Here is a 17,100-nt window from a genome sequence, read left to right on the forward strand (position 1 = left end):
TTTAAATCGACACTTGGGTGAATTCAAATAAGGGTCAAATTCCAGGTTCTATTTCCTCCTAAAATTTTTTTGTGAATTTTTGGGCAAACCAAACTTTATTTTGACTATCATTAGGTGTAGACTGAGGAAATATAGCTCGTCGAGCTTAATAGTTGGGCTTAAACCGAATTTTCACCGTCAAGTGTATCACTACCCAAAATTTGCCGTAATTTTGCCTGATTTCCCAAATTTTCATCTCAGAGGTGACATATAATACTTTTAATTAAAAATTGAACACAATTGTCATAAAAACACCGTCGAGCACTGAATTAAAGCATAATTGAAAACATGTAACCCTTTCATATCTTGCAGAACCAAAAAAATTGAGAAAAAATTCATCCGTCATGAAAGATATCTGGAGCTTATTCTGTTTGTCTTTTAGACAGTTCCGTCTGTTTATCAAAATGCGCACTGTATTCTTTTAACACGAGAAGAAGCTTTTATTTCTTGGAATATTACAATACAAAATGAATCAAAAACACCGAATTTTAAAACTTCGAGTGGGCGTGTACCCGCTGAAGTGGAGATAAAGCCAAGAAAATTTTGAGGACTTACATTAATATAACAATTACACCGGTCAACTTTTTTTTTTTTTTTTTTTTTTTGATTTTCCGAAGATTTGCCAATGGTTTCGGAGTAGATTTTTGGCGCTGATTCTGAAGAACACCTCCATTTACCTGTATCAGTGCGATTTATCCTGGGAAAGTTCGGAATTTTTCCGGAAAAATTGGAATTTTCCTTAAAAATCTAGCTTTTCCAGTCGAGTCAATTTTCCGAGAGAATCTGTGCACGATGGAAAAAATCCAGGAATCTTCCGATTTCGTAGCCTAAGATACATAAGAAACCCTGTTGCACCCCTATTAAAAGTTCCTTTCTTTTCCTAATACCATGGTTTTCCGGTACAGTTTCATTAAAATCAATTAATTAGTCACCGACATAGTGTTTTAAGCCACGGCCACCATCTTAGATTTTCGAATCTTGGAAATTTGACTAAAATTCGAGTTACCCATTCTAAAATACCCGCGGGTACCAAGTTTCGCGTAAATCGATTGATTAGGCGCTGAGATAGCATTTTAGGCCATGTCCGCCATCTTGGATTTTCGAATTTTAAACATTCGACTAAAAATTCAAGTTCCCCATTGAAAAGTACCCACGGGTACCAAGTTTCTTTTTAATCGACTGATTAGGTGCTGAGATAGCATTTTAGGCCATGCCCGCCATCTTGGATTTTCGAATTTTGAAAATTCGACTAAAAATTCGAGTTCTTCATCAAGTAATACCCCCGTGAACCAAGTTTCACTTAAATCTGTCAAAAAGAGCGCCTACAGGGCTTAAACGAACAAGTCTCAGTTGATTAGGCGCTGCGATAGCATTTTAGGTCATGTCCGCCATCTTGGATTTTCGAATTTTCAAAATTCGACTAAAAATTCGAGTTCCCCATTGAAAAATACCCCCGGATACCAAGTTTCACTTAAATCGGCAGAAAAGAGGGCCTACAGGGCTTAAACAAGCAAGTCTCAGTTGTAACAGTTTTCCACTCTGTCCCATTAAACTGGGACACTGGGACAGGATGGAAACATATGGGACAGGATGGAATACTAAGGAGTGCATTTGATTTCCGGATAAATCGGGCACATTGTGATGTTTGCTTCGGATGAGTTTTCCACCACTATGGAATTCATTCCAACAACGATGATGAAAGTGATGAGAATTATATCATCGTTCACGATTTCTTTCTTACGATACTGAGAAGAGGATGAATTCTATTTATACGAAATCCTTATTGTCGATCCGACTGTTGTGACTCGCGTCCAGACCCAACCATTTGACAAAAGACTGGTTTTTCTTACGACGCAGAATTTTTTCTACAAGGAACGTATCCTCACAGTTGGTGAGTTGGAGTTCTTTGCGGTAGAATTTTCCTTTGATAATCGTATCGTGCGCGTCTTTCAGATCGTACGTGATTGGAACGATCGGATCAACACTGACAATCTTAAAAATTTCTGTGCTCCAGTTTGGCGTGTATCCTTCCTCGAACATGGTTTTGAGTCTCGAGGTCTGGACGTAATTACCGACTTGCAGTTTTCGTCTGGCCAGACCTCTCTTTTCGCTTTTACTCAGCGGCGGCCCACGAGGCTTTTACAGGATTATCGGTACATCCTTTTCGGTAACGTCAATTGGTTTCATTCCGATGGTGCGATGAGCGCTCCCGTTATATTCACGAATGAGTTTCGGTAATAGATCTACCCACTTGTACGATCCTTGTGCGCTGAACTCTTTCCACATCTTTGTTTGAGCGTTCGGTTGAATCGCTCGACAATAGAGGCTTTGGTGGTCGAGTACGAGCTGTACATGTTGATCTTTTGATGCTTAATCAATGCTTGACATTTGGAGTTATAGAATTCCGAGCCCATATCGACTTGTAAATGTTTCGGTGACTTTCCGACGGCCTTGAGAACGCGTTGCATGGCATCAGTGACATCCGTGGAATTCTCGATTAGAGTGGTTCAGCCCACGCCTTCTTTGAGCACGCGTCGATGACGGTCAGAAAGTATCCGTCTCCTTTGTTGACCAAGGCGTACGTTTGCATCTCGACGAGATTGTTTTAACATAGGTACCTAAATCGAACAATCCGAGAATCCTTACTTTACGACATGGATAGTTCCGTCGTGCAGGTTTATGTAACTCCTCGACGATTCCACGTTTATCTGCCGACATGATATTCACCGTCGATGTCGTCGTCGTCCACTCTATCGATTCAAATGCTGTTTCGATTATACTATTTAAGTTAGACGATTGTAAGATTGCTGAAGTTGGTGGATACGCTCTAGACAGTGTTGACCTAATTTCATGGCTTCCTTCCACTTCCTTTCGGACCATTGTTTGTTCACCGCATCTTCATCGCTTTTGGGTGGGATCTTGCACTTGACGATTACGTTTGTTCGATACGATATAATTACCGTCTGAATAAAGTTGGAATCCGTCACCTTTGGGACCGCGGCGGAATTTCGATCTGCCAAAACCGTCGGTGCGACTCATCGTAGGTAAAACTGTTTTCCTTTCGCTCGATTCGCAACCGTTGTTGGAACCTCTAATTGATTGATCCTACTTTGCAAATGTGATAATCTCGTCTCGAGTCGTTGTATGATATTTTTGTATTCTTCCATTTATCCCAAACAAAACGGCGCTAAATTCATAGCTTCGGTCCACCTCGAGTCTGTCCATTGTTTGTTCACGGCGTCGGTATCCTCTTCGGGATCTTGCAGTTGTCAGATCCGTTTGTTCGATACAAGATAATTCCTGTCCAAATCCAATAGGATACCGTCACTTTTGGGACCTTGCTTTGAGTTGCAAACGTATATCCCTTTCGATCTTCCAAATCGGTCGGTGTGACTCGTTTTCTACGTGTAACTCGTACACTACGTGTATGTGATGTAAGTATATATTTAGTGGATGTAATCCGCTTCGCAAAGCTCTTCAACGATACTCAGATTTTCACATTTTAAAAAATTTAAAAAGTACCAGACTAGGTCAACAGTTAAAACGAAATAAAATTTAAACTCGCTAGTCAGCGAAAAATTACGAAACAGTCCGACGCGCGTTTCGACCCGTTGGATCACCATCAGGGGCGCGGCGCGACTGGTATGTTCTTCAGATATGCGGCGGTTGCTGGGCCTTTCTTTGTTGTCCTCGTTGCCAGATGTTCCAAACAACTTAAATAATGTGTTGGGTGGCGGAAATTCTACATTCATCAGGTGGTCTTTCTTTTGTTTTTGGATAAAGATATTTTCCCAACATGTCAGTCTATTGGCATTATTTTCTTCCTTCAGTAATTGAGGTTCAAAATCTATGTCATGTTTTTCTTCCCAAAAATGTGCTACTATTGCTGTTTTTTCTATCGCTTGATTTTTGGTGTGTCTGGCGTGTTCTTGAGCTCGAATTTTTATGGATCTCGACTTTTTTCCTATGTAAACTTAAGGGCAATTTTTACATCGTATTTTGTACACTCCTGCTTTTTGTAACCTGTCTGTCTCATTTGATATTTTTCGCCGAATGGACCACTAGACAAGGTACGAATTTAAGCGATCTGATACATGTTTCTTAATCAGAATTTCACGTGGAAAACGATTCACACAACGAAAATTACGAAAACCAACTCCTAACGAAGATATTAACGTTTTTATTTTACATTGGTTACGAGAAATTTGAACTGCCCGCTCACAAGAAACTCAAAACTCTACGTGAGTCAAATCGCCCACTACAACGGTTTCAGCAAGCTTCTCAATCGAGCAATGTTCATTTCCCATCATGTGTTGTTCAAACTATTAGCAATTTGCTATAACTGAGCCAAAGCGTCAAGATTAAGGTTGCCAGATTTTTATATCGCAGAGACTGTCATGATAACGTTTAGCGCGCGATGTGAATCACGTAGAGCATTGTGTTTTCATGAGCGGGTGGTTTGAATTCACGCATTAAGAATCATTAAATATCTTCGTAAGGAGTTAATTTCGGTAATTATCGTTGTGTGCATCGTGTTTTACGTAAAATTTTGGTTAAGAAACATGTATCAGAATGCTGAAATTCGTACTTTATCTAGTGGTCCATTGTCTTTGGAAACAGTATGGATTATAGAAACATGATTTTATATTGTATGAGTTGAAAATACGTTTGAAAATGGGCCAATATTTTGGGTGGTGGGTAAAACTTCTGTATGTTCCTTCCGTTTTTTCTAGTTTTGACAGGGTTGTATTATTTCTATCCCTTTTAATTTTTCCCAGTAATTTTTGGAGGCATTTTTCCGGGAACTCATTTTTCTTTCCAATTTCCACAATCCGATTTTTCTCTTCTATGTATTTTTCTTTGCTTAAGGGAATATCCTCTAGCCTGTTAAATAGATATCTACGCTGCTAATTTGTGGGACACCGGATTGTAACTGTTGAAATTTATGTATACCTACTTCCAAACTTGTTGGTTTTCTATAAATGCTGACATTGAGCTGATTGTCGGTTCTTTGAATTAAAGAATTCCGGGGATTTTTCCGACCAGAACATTCAAATGGAGCGTAAGAACAACCAGCAGACACAAGCCAATTTTTGTCCTTTTAGAACTGTCCCCGACCGCCAATATGAAAAAGCTTGGTTCTTAAAAAATCTAATGTCAAATTCGTTTTTCTCATGTTAAAATACCTATTGTTACAGAGTTTTAGACAAATCCATTGTCAAGAAGCCGAGTTGCCAATTTCGGACATTGTTAACTTGATCCGCGCGGCCGCCATTTTGAAACGGATTGAAATCATGACTTCGGGTTTGCGCGACAATTTGTCTTGCTTTATGTTCTTCCGAACGAGGTATCATACGGGGGGTCTTCCCATTAGAAAATAAAAGTTGGGCCTTAAAAAAAAAAAAATAAATAAATAAAGTACCTAGGAGGCCTCGCAAAATTTTTAGGGGATTCAGAAAGTAGCTCCCTTCGTTTACGAAAATTCCCCAAATTCAAATATTTAGCTCTATTGGGTAAAAAGTTAGAGGGGGGGGGGGGGGTTCGCTCACCCTGTAGGTAGAGTAATAGAGCGAATAGAGCCGTATAATGTGAATGAGATAGTTGGGACCTTGTCTTGGACGACGCATTCCGAGTTCGGTGTGCGCCGAGCTTCGGTCACTTTTTTGATACATGTCCGATCCAAAATGGCGGCGTGGAATACGAAGTAATTTCTATCCTCTTGATTTACATCGGATGGTCGTGTACCGCAAACAATCGATCATGAATCGAAAAAGTGACTCGGCGCCGCACAGGAGTCATGGAATTCGGGCCCTGAAAAATGCTCAAAAGTAGTCCCAGCTCTCCCAATCACATTACGACTCTATTGCTCTATGGACTCTATGGTACGTAAGTAGCTGTGCAATAAGCGAATTTTATTTAGAGGTTCGGTACTACTTTGGCGCTCGAGCCTTTCAGCGGCCATTTTATTTTGAGTTCGGTACTTTCCATTCGGTGACTTGTGGATCGCAAGGGTGGTGTTTAATTTTGGTACCACCAAGCGAGATGTCCTAAACAAAGCTTAGACCTATCGAAAACCAACGGCTCTGATTGGTCGAATCTGTTGGCTACGGTGTCCATTACTGTTGATGGTTGATGAGACAAAACCAGACAAAACCAGGCAAAACTTCCCACAGAGTTTCGGAACTTTGAATAAACTTCACTTTAAAAACATGCTATTACTGTTTTGACAAAGAAAACTGAGAGAGGAGAAAAAAGTAAATACAAACCATCTGGTCTTCTTCCCCATAGTTGATATAGTTGTTTTCCTCCGCCCACAGAACTTTATCAGAGGATGCACGGTCACCATTTCGATTCCTCGATTTTCCTGTGTACAGAAAGAAAAGAAAAAAAGACACGTCAAATATAACAAACAGAAGAAGTTCGTTTCATCTTAGGTTGATGTCAAAGGCAATTTGTGCCGATGCATTCGGCCAAAGCCCCATCACAGGACAAAAATGAAAACATAAAAAAAATAAATCAAAAATCTTGAAGTTCGGATCGACTTCTGCGCTCGAGCCCAACAATATAGAAAGAGAAACCATAGATTGGGTGCGGCCTACGAAATAACGTGACACACATTGAGTGATCATTCCATATAGTCCGAGGAGTGGAACTGTCCAATTACTTCTCTCATCAAACAGGGCTGGATTAACCGTAGGGGCAAAGTGGGCCTATGCCCACAGCGGCAAATTTTCGGGGGCGGCAGAAATCGAGAGACCAAAAAAAAAAAAAAAAAAATGCCGCCCCTGAAAATTTGACCGGAAAGAATAACTTAAATTAGAGAGAAGAGGCCGTCCATAACATTACGTCACTCACCTGGGGTGGAGGGGGAAGGGATCAGGAAATCGGACAAATAGGTGACGTAATTTATGGACGGCCCAAAAGAAAAAGGCAGTCTCGTCAGCAGGAGAAGGGCTGTGTCGTACAGCGGCACTACTTTTTTCCGTGAACGTCTACACTTTTGTTTTTGTGTTTAAAACTTTGCAATTAGAGTTTACATCTTTAAAATCAATGTCCGGATGTGATCTGAATCGAATATCACGAAAAAAGTCAAAAGCAAAGTCACAAAAGACGTTTATCTGTCGATGTATAGATATCGATATAGAACGCGGGTGGGATCACCTTAATTTTACCTCACTTTTTTTCAGTGTAGCCTCGCCAATGGCTGCTCTTGTTGAGTTGTGAGACCCCCGTGTGGGAATCCAGTCAGGCAATCTAATTATACTTTTTCAATTACTTGTTTTTCATATTTTCAATACAATACAATAGACTAGTGTCAGTAGAGTGGTGCCTGACATCCCTTTACACAAATGAGTTTATTATTTAAAATCATCTAAAATTAAGTTCTTGATTAAACAATAAACCCATAGTAAAACTTGGATTAAAAACTAAAAAAATTACAGCCTCATTTATGGAAATTTTTAAGTAAAAAATGGGCTAAAATTGCATCTTACAGCGGTCAGATTTTCCAAATTTTTCGGGGGGGGGGGCGCTCCCCCCCCCCGGCCACCCCTCCGGGGCGGCAAATTTCCGCGTGTCCACAGCGGCAAAATCGTTAATCCAGCCCTGTCATCAAAACGATGAACAACTCCGAACTCGGGAAAGGGAGAAGAAAACTGTTTTTCGCACTGGCCTCGTAGGCCGTTCGAAGCGAGCCTCCGAGGCTCATGCATGAGGAAGAACTCAAAGATGACGAACAAATGGGATGAAACAAAGGACCCAGCGCACCTTTTATGGAAAGATGTTCCATGAAGAAACCTTAATTGTTTTTAACCATTCGATTCTCCTCAAGAAGCTGATCAAAAGTTATAATTGCGCCAACCCGAGTAGCATTGTCATCTACTTTCTAGGTGGCGCTCATCAAGAAAATGTCTACTTTCTAGATAGATCAATTTTCTTGAAAGAAAATAGGTATAAAGTAGATCTAGAAAATAGACACAAGAAAATAGAAAGAAAATACATTTTTTCCTAGCATTTTCTTAAAAGAAAATATTAAGAAATTGGCTAGAAAATAATTCTACTTTCACTACATTTTCTATCTTTTTGGAAGTTGGAGTGGAAAGTTGACAGAGAGTAGCCATATGAAATAGATCTATTTTCTTTGGTCAGACTTTTGACTCGCAATGTTTTTTCTTCCTATTTTCTAGAGTCCCTTTATACCCAGAGTTACGACAACTCACTTTTGGTTGGGCTGAAAGTGGCCTAAAAAAAATATCCAATTCTGATGGGTTCTCGCTCATGGAGTCACAAACGAGTGCACCAAGATGGCGGTGACTCGAATGTGAACAAAATAATGAAAATATCACCTGATTGTGGTTTTTCAAGAGTAAATTGTTATTTCCATCGGTCCAAAATGAAAAAAGATTAAGAAATCATTCACAAACCAATCTCATTTTCGTTATGATTGATCAATTTTGTTGATGTCGTTGTTTTGGGATGACAGACATCGCAGGATTCCATATCCTTACCCCTCAATATCGTTCGTTTGGGTGCACTCGTTTGTGCCCCCATGGCCAGCCAGGGCCGGCTGCTAGTCAGCTGATAATCGAGTTGTCTTAACTCTGGGTATAAAGGGACTCTACTATTTTCTGGATATCTCTCATTTTCTTTGTTTTTTCTAGAAATTTTCTCAATTTTTTTTTCTAGAAAAAAATTTTATTTTGCTACTTGGGAACTTTCTATGCACCGTTTTCGCAAAAAACCGCCGAAAAGATTGAATCATTCGGCGATAAAAAGCCAGAAAGACTCCTTATTTCAGCACTCGAGTGGATACGATCGGCTGTGTGTCAACAAGGAAGCCAAGGGAACTCCCGCACCTAGCGGCAGTCTTATCTCGGCTTCCGCACTCCGTTTTGCTCGATCATCCAAATCAGATTCTTGAGGAGCATAAAAGAACAGGAAAGTCGGAACGCCAACCGGACGAGAGCGGGAGGGAGATAGCCCCAGAGTCGGCAAGTACAGATAAGACGACGGACACGCGCTACCTATACGTTTTTTCCTTATTTACATCGGGCCTGTTCTCGAATGCTTTGTTCTTTCTTATTCGATGTCGCCGAATAATTGAATCTTTTCGGCCGTTTTTTGCGAAAATAGTGCATCGAAGAGAGTTGGCGCAACGATAGCTTCTGATCAGCATCTTGAGGAGAATCGAATGATTAAAAACAGTTAAGGTTTCTTCATGGTGCACCTTCCCATAAGAGGTGTGCGGGGTCCTTTGTGACCCAATGCAACTCCAAACCCTGCAAACTCCATAAAACTACATACGAGGAAAAAGGGGACAAACCCCTTTAAAAGAATGAAAACTATAACACTGACATTTTCACAGAACGTAGCTTGACCAGATCCTCCAGACAAACACTCTCCGACTCCTCTTTCACTCTCACCGCCAGGTTAGCATTGTTCCCCCCTCTCTCTCTTCTTCTCTCTGGCGGGAACTTTAAATATGGTTTAAATATGGAGGACTACCTGTTACAACTACAATAACACAGGATCTTACGGGAGATTTTACAATTAAATATATTAAGCTACGGTGCCGAGATTTCATCAACACGTTACAAAAAAACTGTCGAAGTGATTTCCTTCAAACTTGGCACAAATGAAGCCATTAAGAAACCCCTTATTTACATGCCTGAAAAATCAACTTTAGAAAAAAATGCCGCTAAAGCCTAAAAAAAGAAAAGTTGTTTCTCCCTATACTAATACATTGGGGATACAAGGTTGTTGACGCGCACCGCGCCGTGCACCGAACAGGTTCAATCCTGTCGCGTGACGTCACAGCATTACGGACGAGATTTCAGGTTTTAAGGGGTGTTCTTCGACGGATTTTTGTAAAAAATTGGTGCCGGGGGTACTTTTTGACGGGAAATTCGAATTTTTGGTCGGATTTTCAAAACTCCGAATTCCAAGATGGCGGCCGTGGCCTGAAATGTTGTGTCGGCTCCTGTCCGATCAATTTTTGTAAAACTCGGTGTCAGGGAATATATTTCGATGGGAAAGTAGAATATTTGGTCAGATTTTCAAAATTCTAAAATCCAAGATGGCGGCTGCGGCCAAAGTGGCGAAGCTGTTATCTTCTCATTATTATTTCTGCTATTTTCAAAGTTAATAGCTAAGAGGGGCGAATCGCGGGACGAGCTCGGAGTGGTCCCACTCAGCGTATATGTATTGAGCGTTTTGTGTGATTACGCAGTTTCTGTCGCATTATCGTAGTTTTGTCAATATACCTAGTTTTTGAAAATAGAGTCTCTTACACCCATTTTCGTAATGTATGTTTATTTGTGTTGAGCTACGTTACGCCCCCAGTTAGAGAGCTAAAGATTCTAGAGTTATCACCATCTCACCCCGGGCCCATTACACAATGATAATCCTATCCCTGAATTAAGGCTATTGCATTTTTCTTTGAAGGGAGGCAGTGACCGATTTCAATAGGAAGGAACCCCTCCGCCCCTCCCCCTTCCTCATTCCTGACTTTCCAAAAGAGTGTTCAACACCTTTTTTGAATGATGTTATTCAGCGAACATTCTTGCCCTCAAGTAGCATTCTTAGGCCTGAAGGATCTACCTATCCCCAAAATCAGTGGGACGAAGAGCCGTTGTTGCCTGTTCTTTCCTCGTTTCAAGCCTTCCAGCTCCTAGCTGCAGGCAGTTTTTTTTTTCATATTCGTCCGTATTCAGTGATTTTGAAGTTACCGTGCATTCCCATATAGGTTACCAATCACCAGAAACCCGAATTTGACGTTATCGAACCACTCCATTATTGATCACACCCAGCAAATGTGGGGTTTCAGGACTAGCAAATATGGATAGGTATCTGGCGGTGGACGATTATTTTTTTTTTTATTTATTTATTTGCACAAATACATAAACATTGTACAGAGAAGAGCTTTTAGACTTTTCGTCTTTAAAAGCGGCTTTAACTTTAGCCTTAATAATAGCTACAATATTTATTTTAAACATAAAGTGCCGACCTAAATTGAACAGGTGGAGGAATGAAATATAGAGCCCGATTATTTCAAAATAATAGGGTTCAATTTTTTGAACGTATTTCAACGGGTAAACCGTCCGAAACTAACATCGTTTCTCCTTGTATGTCCAAGTGGAGCGAGGAACATTAGGAGGCGTGTAGTTATAAAATTATAAGACTTAGTCTTATAATAAATATTATCCTAAAATAATATAGGATAAGTAGACTGCTAAAGCTAGATTGTAGAGAGTTATCTGTTTAAGGATCGTCATTGTTTTCCATTCTCGTAATTAGTGTTTCAAAATGTTTCGATAATAAAACTATTGTATTAATGAGATTGGTCATAACTCTGTCTTGGTTAGCAATTGCCTCGACTTGGTTAATAATTATTTTTTCTAAATTACTCAATCTTTCATTAAAAAAATCATAGTTGTACTGATGATCATTATTAATAATCTCTTTAGTTTCATTATAAGAAACTGGGTTATAGGCAGGGGGTTTATTAGCTTCACTTAATACTCTAGCATAACTGACGCCCGGTGCAACTTTATTAGAGGAGATATTTTGAGATTTGATGGGAGGAAATCTTTTCTTATTGATTTCTTTTTGAACCTTGCATCCCTTGTAATTGCCGAAATGCGCACCTCCGCAGAGGGCACATGTCGGCATTACAGGTGCACAAGTTTTTATGGCTTCTAGTTTTATGGGGCAGGTATCTGAACAATGAAAATCACCACAAATGATACAACGGGGATTTCTGAAACAAAAGTTTTGAGAGTGTCCTAGTGATAAGCATTTTTTGCATTGGATAACTTCTTTAGTTTTGTTGGGAAATTCAAGTTTAATTATAAAGTCATTTATCGAAGTTATTTCTATTAAAATTTGATTTATGTTTGGTTTGAATTCAAACTCAATTTTGAAAATTGGGAGAGGCTTTTTGTTGATGAGATGTCTGATTTGAGCTAGATTTTTAACAGTGATATTTTCGTATGATTCAAATACTTGTTTTATATTTTCTATGGGGAAATCTGCTGATAGTCCTTTAATAATTCTACGAATATTACGATTTTCTTTTTGTTGGTAAGTATGAAATTTTATATTATTGTTTTTAAAGTAATTAAAAAGGGTGTAGTATTCTTCCTCAGTTTGGACAACTAGTTTGACTTGTGATTTGTTGATCACGTGTATTTTAGAATTATTGACTAATACATCAATAATGGATTTTTTGAAAATAATAGGGTTTCCTACCTCTGATACAAAAAGTGGAGGGGGAGAAAGGGTTTCGTTTGGATTTTTTCCTCATGTTGGGTTGTTTGCAACACTTGAAATTGGTTTTTGGAATGGGAGTTTTCACTGTTATTAATTACAGCATTATTTGAGGCTGAGAAAACTATTTTCCTCTTCACATTCTGAGTACGTTGCACTTTTTTAGGCGGATTGTTGTTTTTATTAGGCGAGTCTGTAGATATACACTTTTTCCTTTTACTAGTGACAATACGCCATCCTGATTGGTCCAGAGATGAAGGTTGTGTATTTGTTTCCAGAGTTGTTGTTTCTTTGGAAGATTGCTAATTATCTAAATCCATATTTACTTCTGAAGCACTCGTAGTTTTTTCCTCTGAATTTGGAGATTTTGTTACTGCATTATTAGCACTGCTACTTTCGGGGGTTGGAGGTTCAGTTTTGGGTCTTAAAAGAACACATTCTGAATTAAGTCCTTTTTGTTTAAAAAGATTAGAACATAATTGACACTGGTTCCATATTATTGCATGTTGGCAGATTGCTTTTGAAACGTCTTTTAAACAGATATTACATCTGTAAACTTTAGTGCCATGAACACATTCAAAGAAACAACGAAGACAATGTCCTGTCTTTTTGTTAAAATGGGTATAATAAAATACCATAATGTTTGTCAAAGTTTATTTCACTTGGGTCTATAGGTGTCAGGGGGGTTGCCCCTGCTGTGAAAAGGCTTCACAATTCACATCGCGAACCGTGTCACAATTCACTTCACCGAAAGGAAGCACTTTAGATTGATGAGATTGATAGGAGAGCTCGGTTCAACAGCGCGTCCGACTCAAATGAGTGTTGATAAGGAACTGGGCGGTGGACGATGTATCTAAGTCAACTTAGCGACTTTGCATTTTGAGGGAGGGGATCTTTCCCCCACCGTTTATGGGGTCAATATTTCGAACAGGAGTGGGCCGATTTTTTATTTCTTGGTGAAGATTAATCGGGGTAAAATTGTCCGTACCTACTTCATAAAGAGCTCAAAAAACGCTCAATTAAGAGCAAACGCTTAACGTTTAAACAAGAGCTTAAGCATAACGGCTTTGCTCGCCCCCCCCCCCCCCGTGGAATTTCTTCAAACTTTGTCGATCGATCGATCGATTACTCATACTTAAGCGCTTCTTCTCCCAAATTTTCAGACCCCCAAACATTTTTTAGAGGGCGTTAGGGGGGGGGGGGGGGTTGGAAGTCAAAACCTGTGAGCCTCGACATCTTTCGAACGGAGGAAGATATTGAGGTCCGGTTTGGACGAAAAGTCGTCTAAAATTGCATACTTTAAGATTTCAAAAGTCAAAATTCCGATATCACATTTCCCAGTAACATATGTGGTTGTTTCAGGTTTTGAGTCGAGAAAATTTCTTTTAAACAAAAAATTCACAAGGTACTCATTTTTTTATTTGAACCAAAACCAGTTTTTATAAATTGTTCGTCTTTTTCCGCATCAAACGAGTGGTCCATTAGGCTGGGGAAATAACAGTTCCGGAGTTATGAGGGCTTGAAGTTTCCGCTCAAAGCGCGCCAACCTATTTTCGCGCGCCAAAATATGGTTCCAAAGTCAAATTTGGGTGTTAATAAATCAGATTAAATGTTCAAACCGTACAAAATACATTTTTAGGTAACTTTTTTTCCGTAACGCTACGGGAAAAAAATGAATTCTTGGAAGTATCTAAAATATTTGAACTCAGCGACCCTCAAGAATCCTTAAAAATGTATTTTGCACGGTATGAACATTTAATCTGATTTATTAACACCCAAGTCCTATCGTGGAAAGGCGTACCATATCACCTACGGTTCTATGTTCGCATTTTCACGATGCACCCGTAGAGAAAAAAATACCCATTGCCTCGAAGGTCGTTGCTTTCAGAGTAACAGCACAGGCGTGCATTATGGCGGTCTCAGAGTATCTACCTTGGAGCATTGGTCATCGCCATGACATCTCTGACGTCATTGCTCCTCTGGATGCTACCGAGATATATACTCTGAGAGGTCCGCGGCGCGGGGTCGTATCATCGGGCCGCGATTAGAGGATCACCTTGGACAAGTGTACATAGTGTCTATCGTATCATTATCGATTATATTGATCAGCTCTACCATTTGACTACGTGTGTTGGATCTTTTCATCCCTCCAATTACAATCCGGCTTTGGAACCATATTTTGGCGCGCGAAAATAGGCCGGCGCGCGTTGAACGGAAACTTCAATCGTGCATTACTCCGGAACCGTTTATTTTCCCAGCCTAATGAACCACTCGTTGGATGCGAAAAACGACGAACAATTTAAAAAACTGGTTTTGTTTCGAATAAAAAGATGAGTACCTTGTGAATTTTTTGTTTAAAATAAATTTTCTCGACTCAAAAACTGAAAAAATGTTACATCCTGTATATCTTGTATTGCAGGTTGCATATACTAGGTTGTGAGGCGCAACCGTAAGAGGTAGCGTCAGGCCTGTCTCTCTCTCTGTTCACTCTTCAATACATTCTGATTTCGTGCATACGCTTCGTCTTGCTTGCTCTCGTCTTTCCTCCCGATTCCCGAATAGGTATATAAATGGCGACAAGGATTTGAAAGTAAAATCATGTAACGTGCGTGCAGTTTTCTCGATTTTCGTTGCTCTTGGCCGTTTTCAATTTGCGCGTCGCGTGATTTCGCGTGAAATTAGTGGCATGGCGTGTCGGGCCTAACCTAGCCATTGATAATGGCGTTGCTTGTTGCTGATAAGGACCACTTGAATTCATGATGATCTTCGTCTGACTTTCTCGTTCTTTGCTCTCAATCTTCAATCTTCAAATTTTGCGCTTCTACTCGTCCAAATGGATCCTGAACAATTCGAAACTTTCATGAAAGTGGCTGTCTCTTGTTGCTGATCTGACCACTTAAATTCATGGTGACCTTCGTCTGACCTTCTCGTCCTTTGCTCTCAATCTTCAATCTTCAATCGTCCAATTTTGCTCTTCTACTCGTCCAAATGGATCCTGAACAATTCGAAACCTTCATGAAAGTGGTCAAGGAATCCTTCAACAACATCACCATCAATCCTGCATCACCTGTACTTGGTACTGGATCTGGTAACGTAGGTACCTGCCGCATCGGCTCCTTGTATCCTCAATTTCGAGAAACTCGACAAAGGAAAGGAAAAATTTACACAGTATTTAGGACGTTTTCAGATCTATGCTGACATCAAATGCATCTCTAATGACTCTAATCTTCTTAAGAAAACTTTTCTTAATAGCATTGGTTCGGATACTTACCAAGTTCTAAAATCTATTCTTGCACCCAAACCTATCTCTGATGCTTCCTATAAGAACATCACCTCAGAACTTAAAGCCCATTTATGCCCTCCACCTAACGAATTGTTGGAGCAGCACCGTTTTCTCTCCCGTATGCAGAACGAGAGTGAAACGATTGCTGACTACGTTGCAGCTTTGCGTTCGCATCTAGAAAATTGTAATTTCAAATGTACATGTGGCAGTATAGTATCGCTGACCAGTTCTTAAAAAGCCAATTTATTCGAGGTATTAAAAGTTCCTACATTAGAGAAAAAATCCCAAGTGATCCTTCTTTGAAAACTTTCGACAATACAGTCACTCTTGCCTTATATTTGGAAGCCTCCATGAGCAAGAAATTGGAGGTGGTGTGAATGGGAATTCCCCTATATCTGTTAACCGCATATCTAAATCTTTCAATTCTAGATCACGTTCATTCCCGAAAGCTAATCGCAAATCAGGTCATGGTCGTGAATCGGGTGATCGGAGCACATCCAGGTATCGATCCAGAAATAGTGGCATCGACCTAGACAAACTAGGAATTGCAGGCCTCTGCACCAGATGTGGCCGCAACAATCATCATGCTCCTAAGTGTTGAATCAAGCGGCATACCCTGAAATGCACTTCGTGCAACCTTGCCGGCGGTCACGCAAGCAAAGTCTGCATCAAAACTCTCACTCAGAATAAATCTAAAGTTCATTCAATGCATGAATCGTTAGAAAACCTGAATGATTTTGTAAACTCCAATTCAGACCGTGATTGTAACAATCTCTCTTCAATTACAAGTCTTGCTCCACTCTCTAATGAGGAAGAAGAAGATGAAGGCAAATACGTTGCCACCGTTAAAATCAACAGCAAAGAAATCCAGCTAGAAGTAGATTCAGGCTGCGGATACACCTTAATTCTTGAAGACATTTACAATAAATTAAATTTAGGCATCAAACTAAAACGGCCGGGGAAAAGTTTCAAATCTTATGATTACGGTATCAGTAAACCTATCGGTCGTGCAGATACTGAAGTTACCTTCAATAATAAAACCGAAGTTGCCTCATTTTTTGTCGTCAATTCTGACCTAGCACCCTTGTTTGGGCGAACTTGGATCAGAAAATTCAAAGTAAATCTTAATGACCTAGAAGTAAGGAAGAATACACAACACAACATATCCACAATTCACAGAATAAGAGCAGAAGACATTCAATCAAAATTCCCGAAAATTTGCGAACAACGTGTTGGTAGGATTCCTAATATTACATGCTCTTAGCCCCTTAAGGAATCAGCCAAGCCTAAATTTCTTAAAGCCAGAGATCCGCCACATGCTATCAAGGATGCTGTCAATGAGGAATTGCTCAGCTTGGAAAAAGATGCCATTATAATCCCAATTGGATTACATTTTGCAGTTAGGAACCACTATCTCTGGCTCTTCCAATAAAGCACCTTCCTGCATAGGGAAACCAATGGCATATCGACGGTGAAACTACCAAACTACGTATCTCGTTTGCGGTGTTTAA

The 17,100-nt window shown here is 39.9% G+C and overlaps 1 protein-coding gene across 1 annotated transcript in view; it reads right to left on the minus strand.

Annotated features, from left to right (window-relative positions):
- LOC109042780 (polyamine-transporting ATPase 13A3) overlaps window positions 1-17,100 on the minus strand; it is a gene marked incomplete at its 5' end in the record, with an annotated part of 286,914 nt that overhangs the window by 188,943 nt on the left and 80,871 nt on the right. The window contains 1 exon segment of the mRNA XM_072300692.1: window positions 6,306-6,403. Coding sequence (XP_072156793.1) covers window positions 6,306-6,403 — 98 coding nt within the window.

This window comes from Bemisia tabaci, chromosome 1, assembly GCF_918797505.1.
Source record: "Bemisia tabaci chromosome 1, PGI_BMITA_v3".
In the NCBI taxonomy this organism is placed as follows: Eukaryota; Metazoa; Arthropoda; class Insecta; order Hemiptera; family Aleyrodidae; genus Bemisia; species Bemisia tabaci.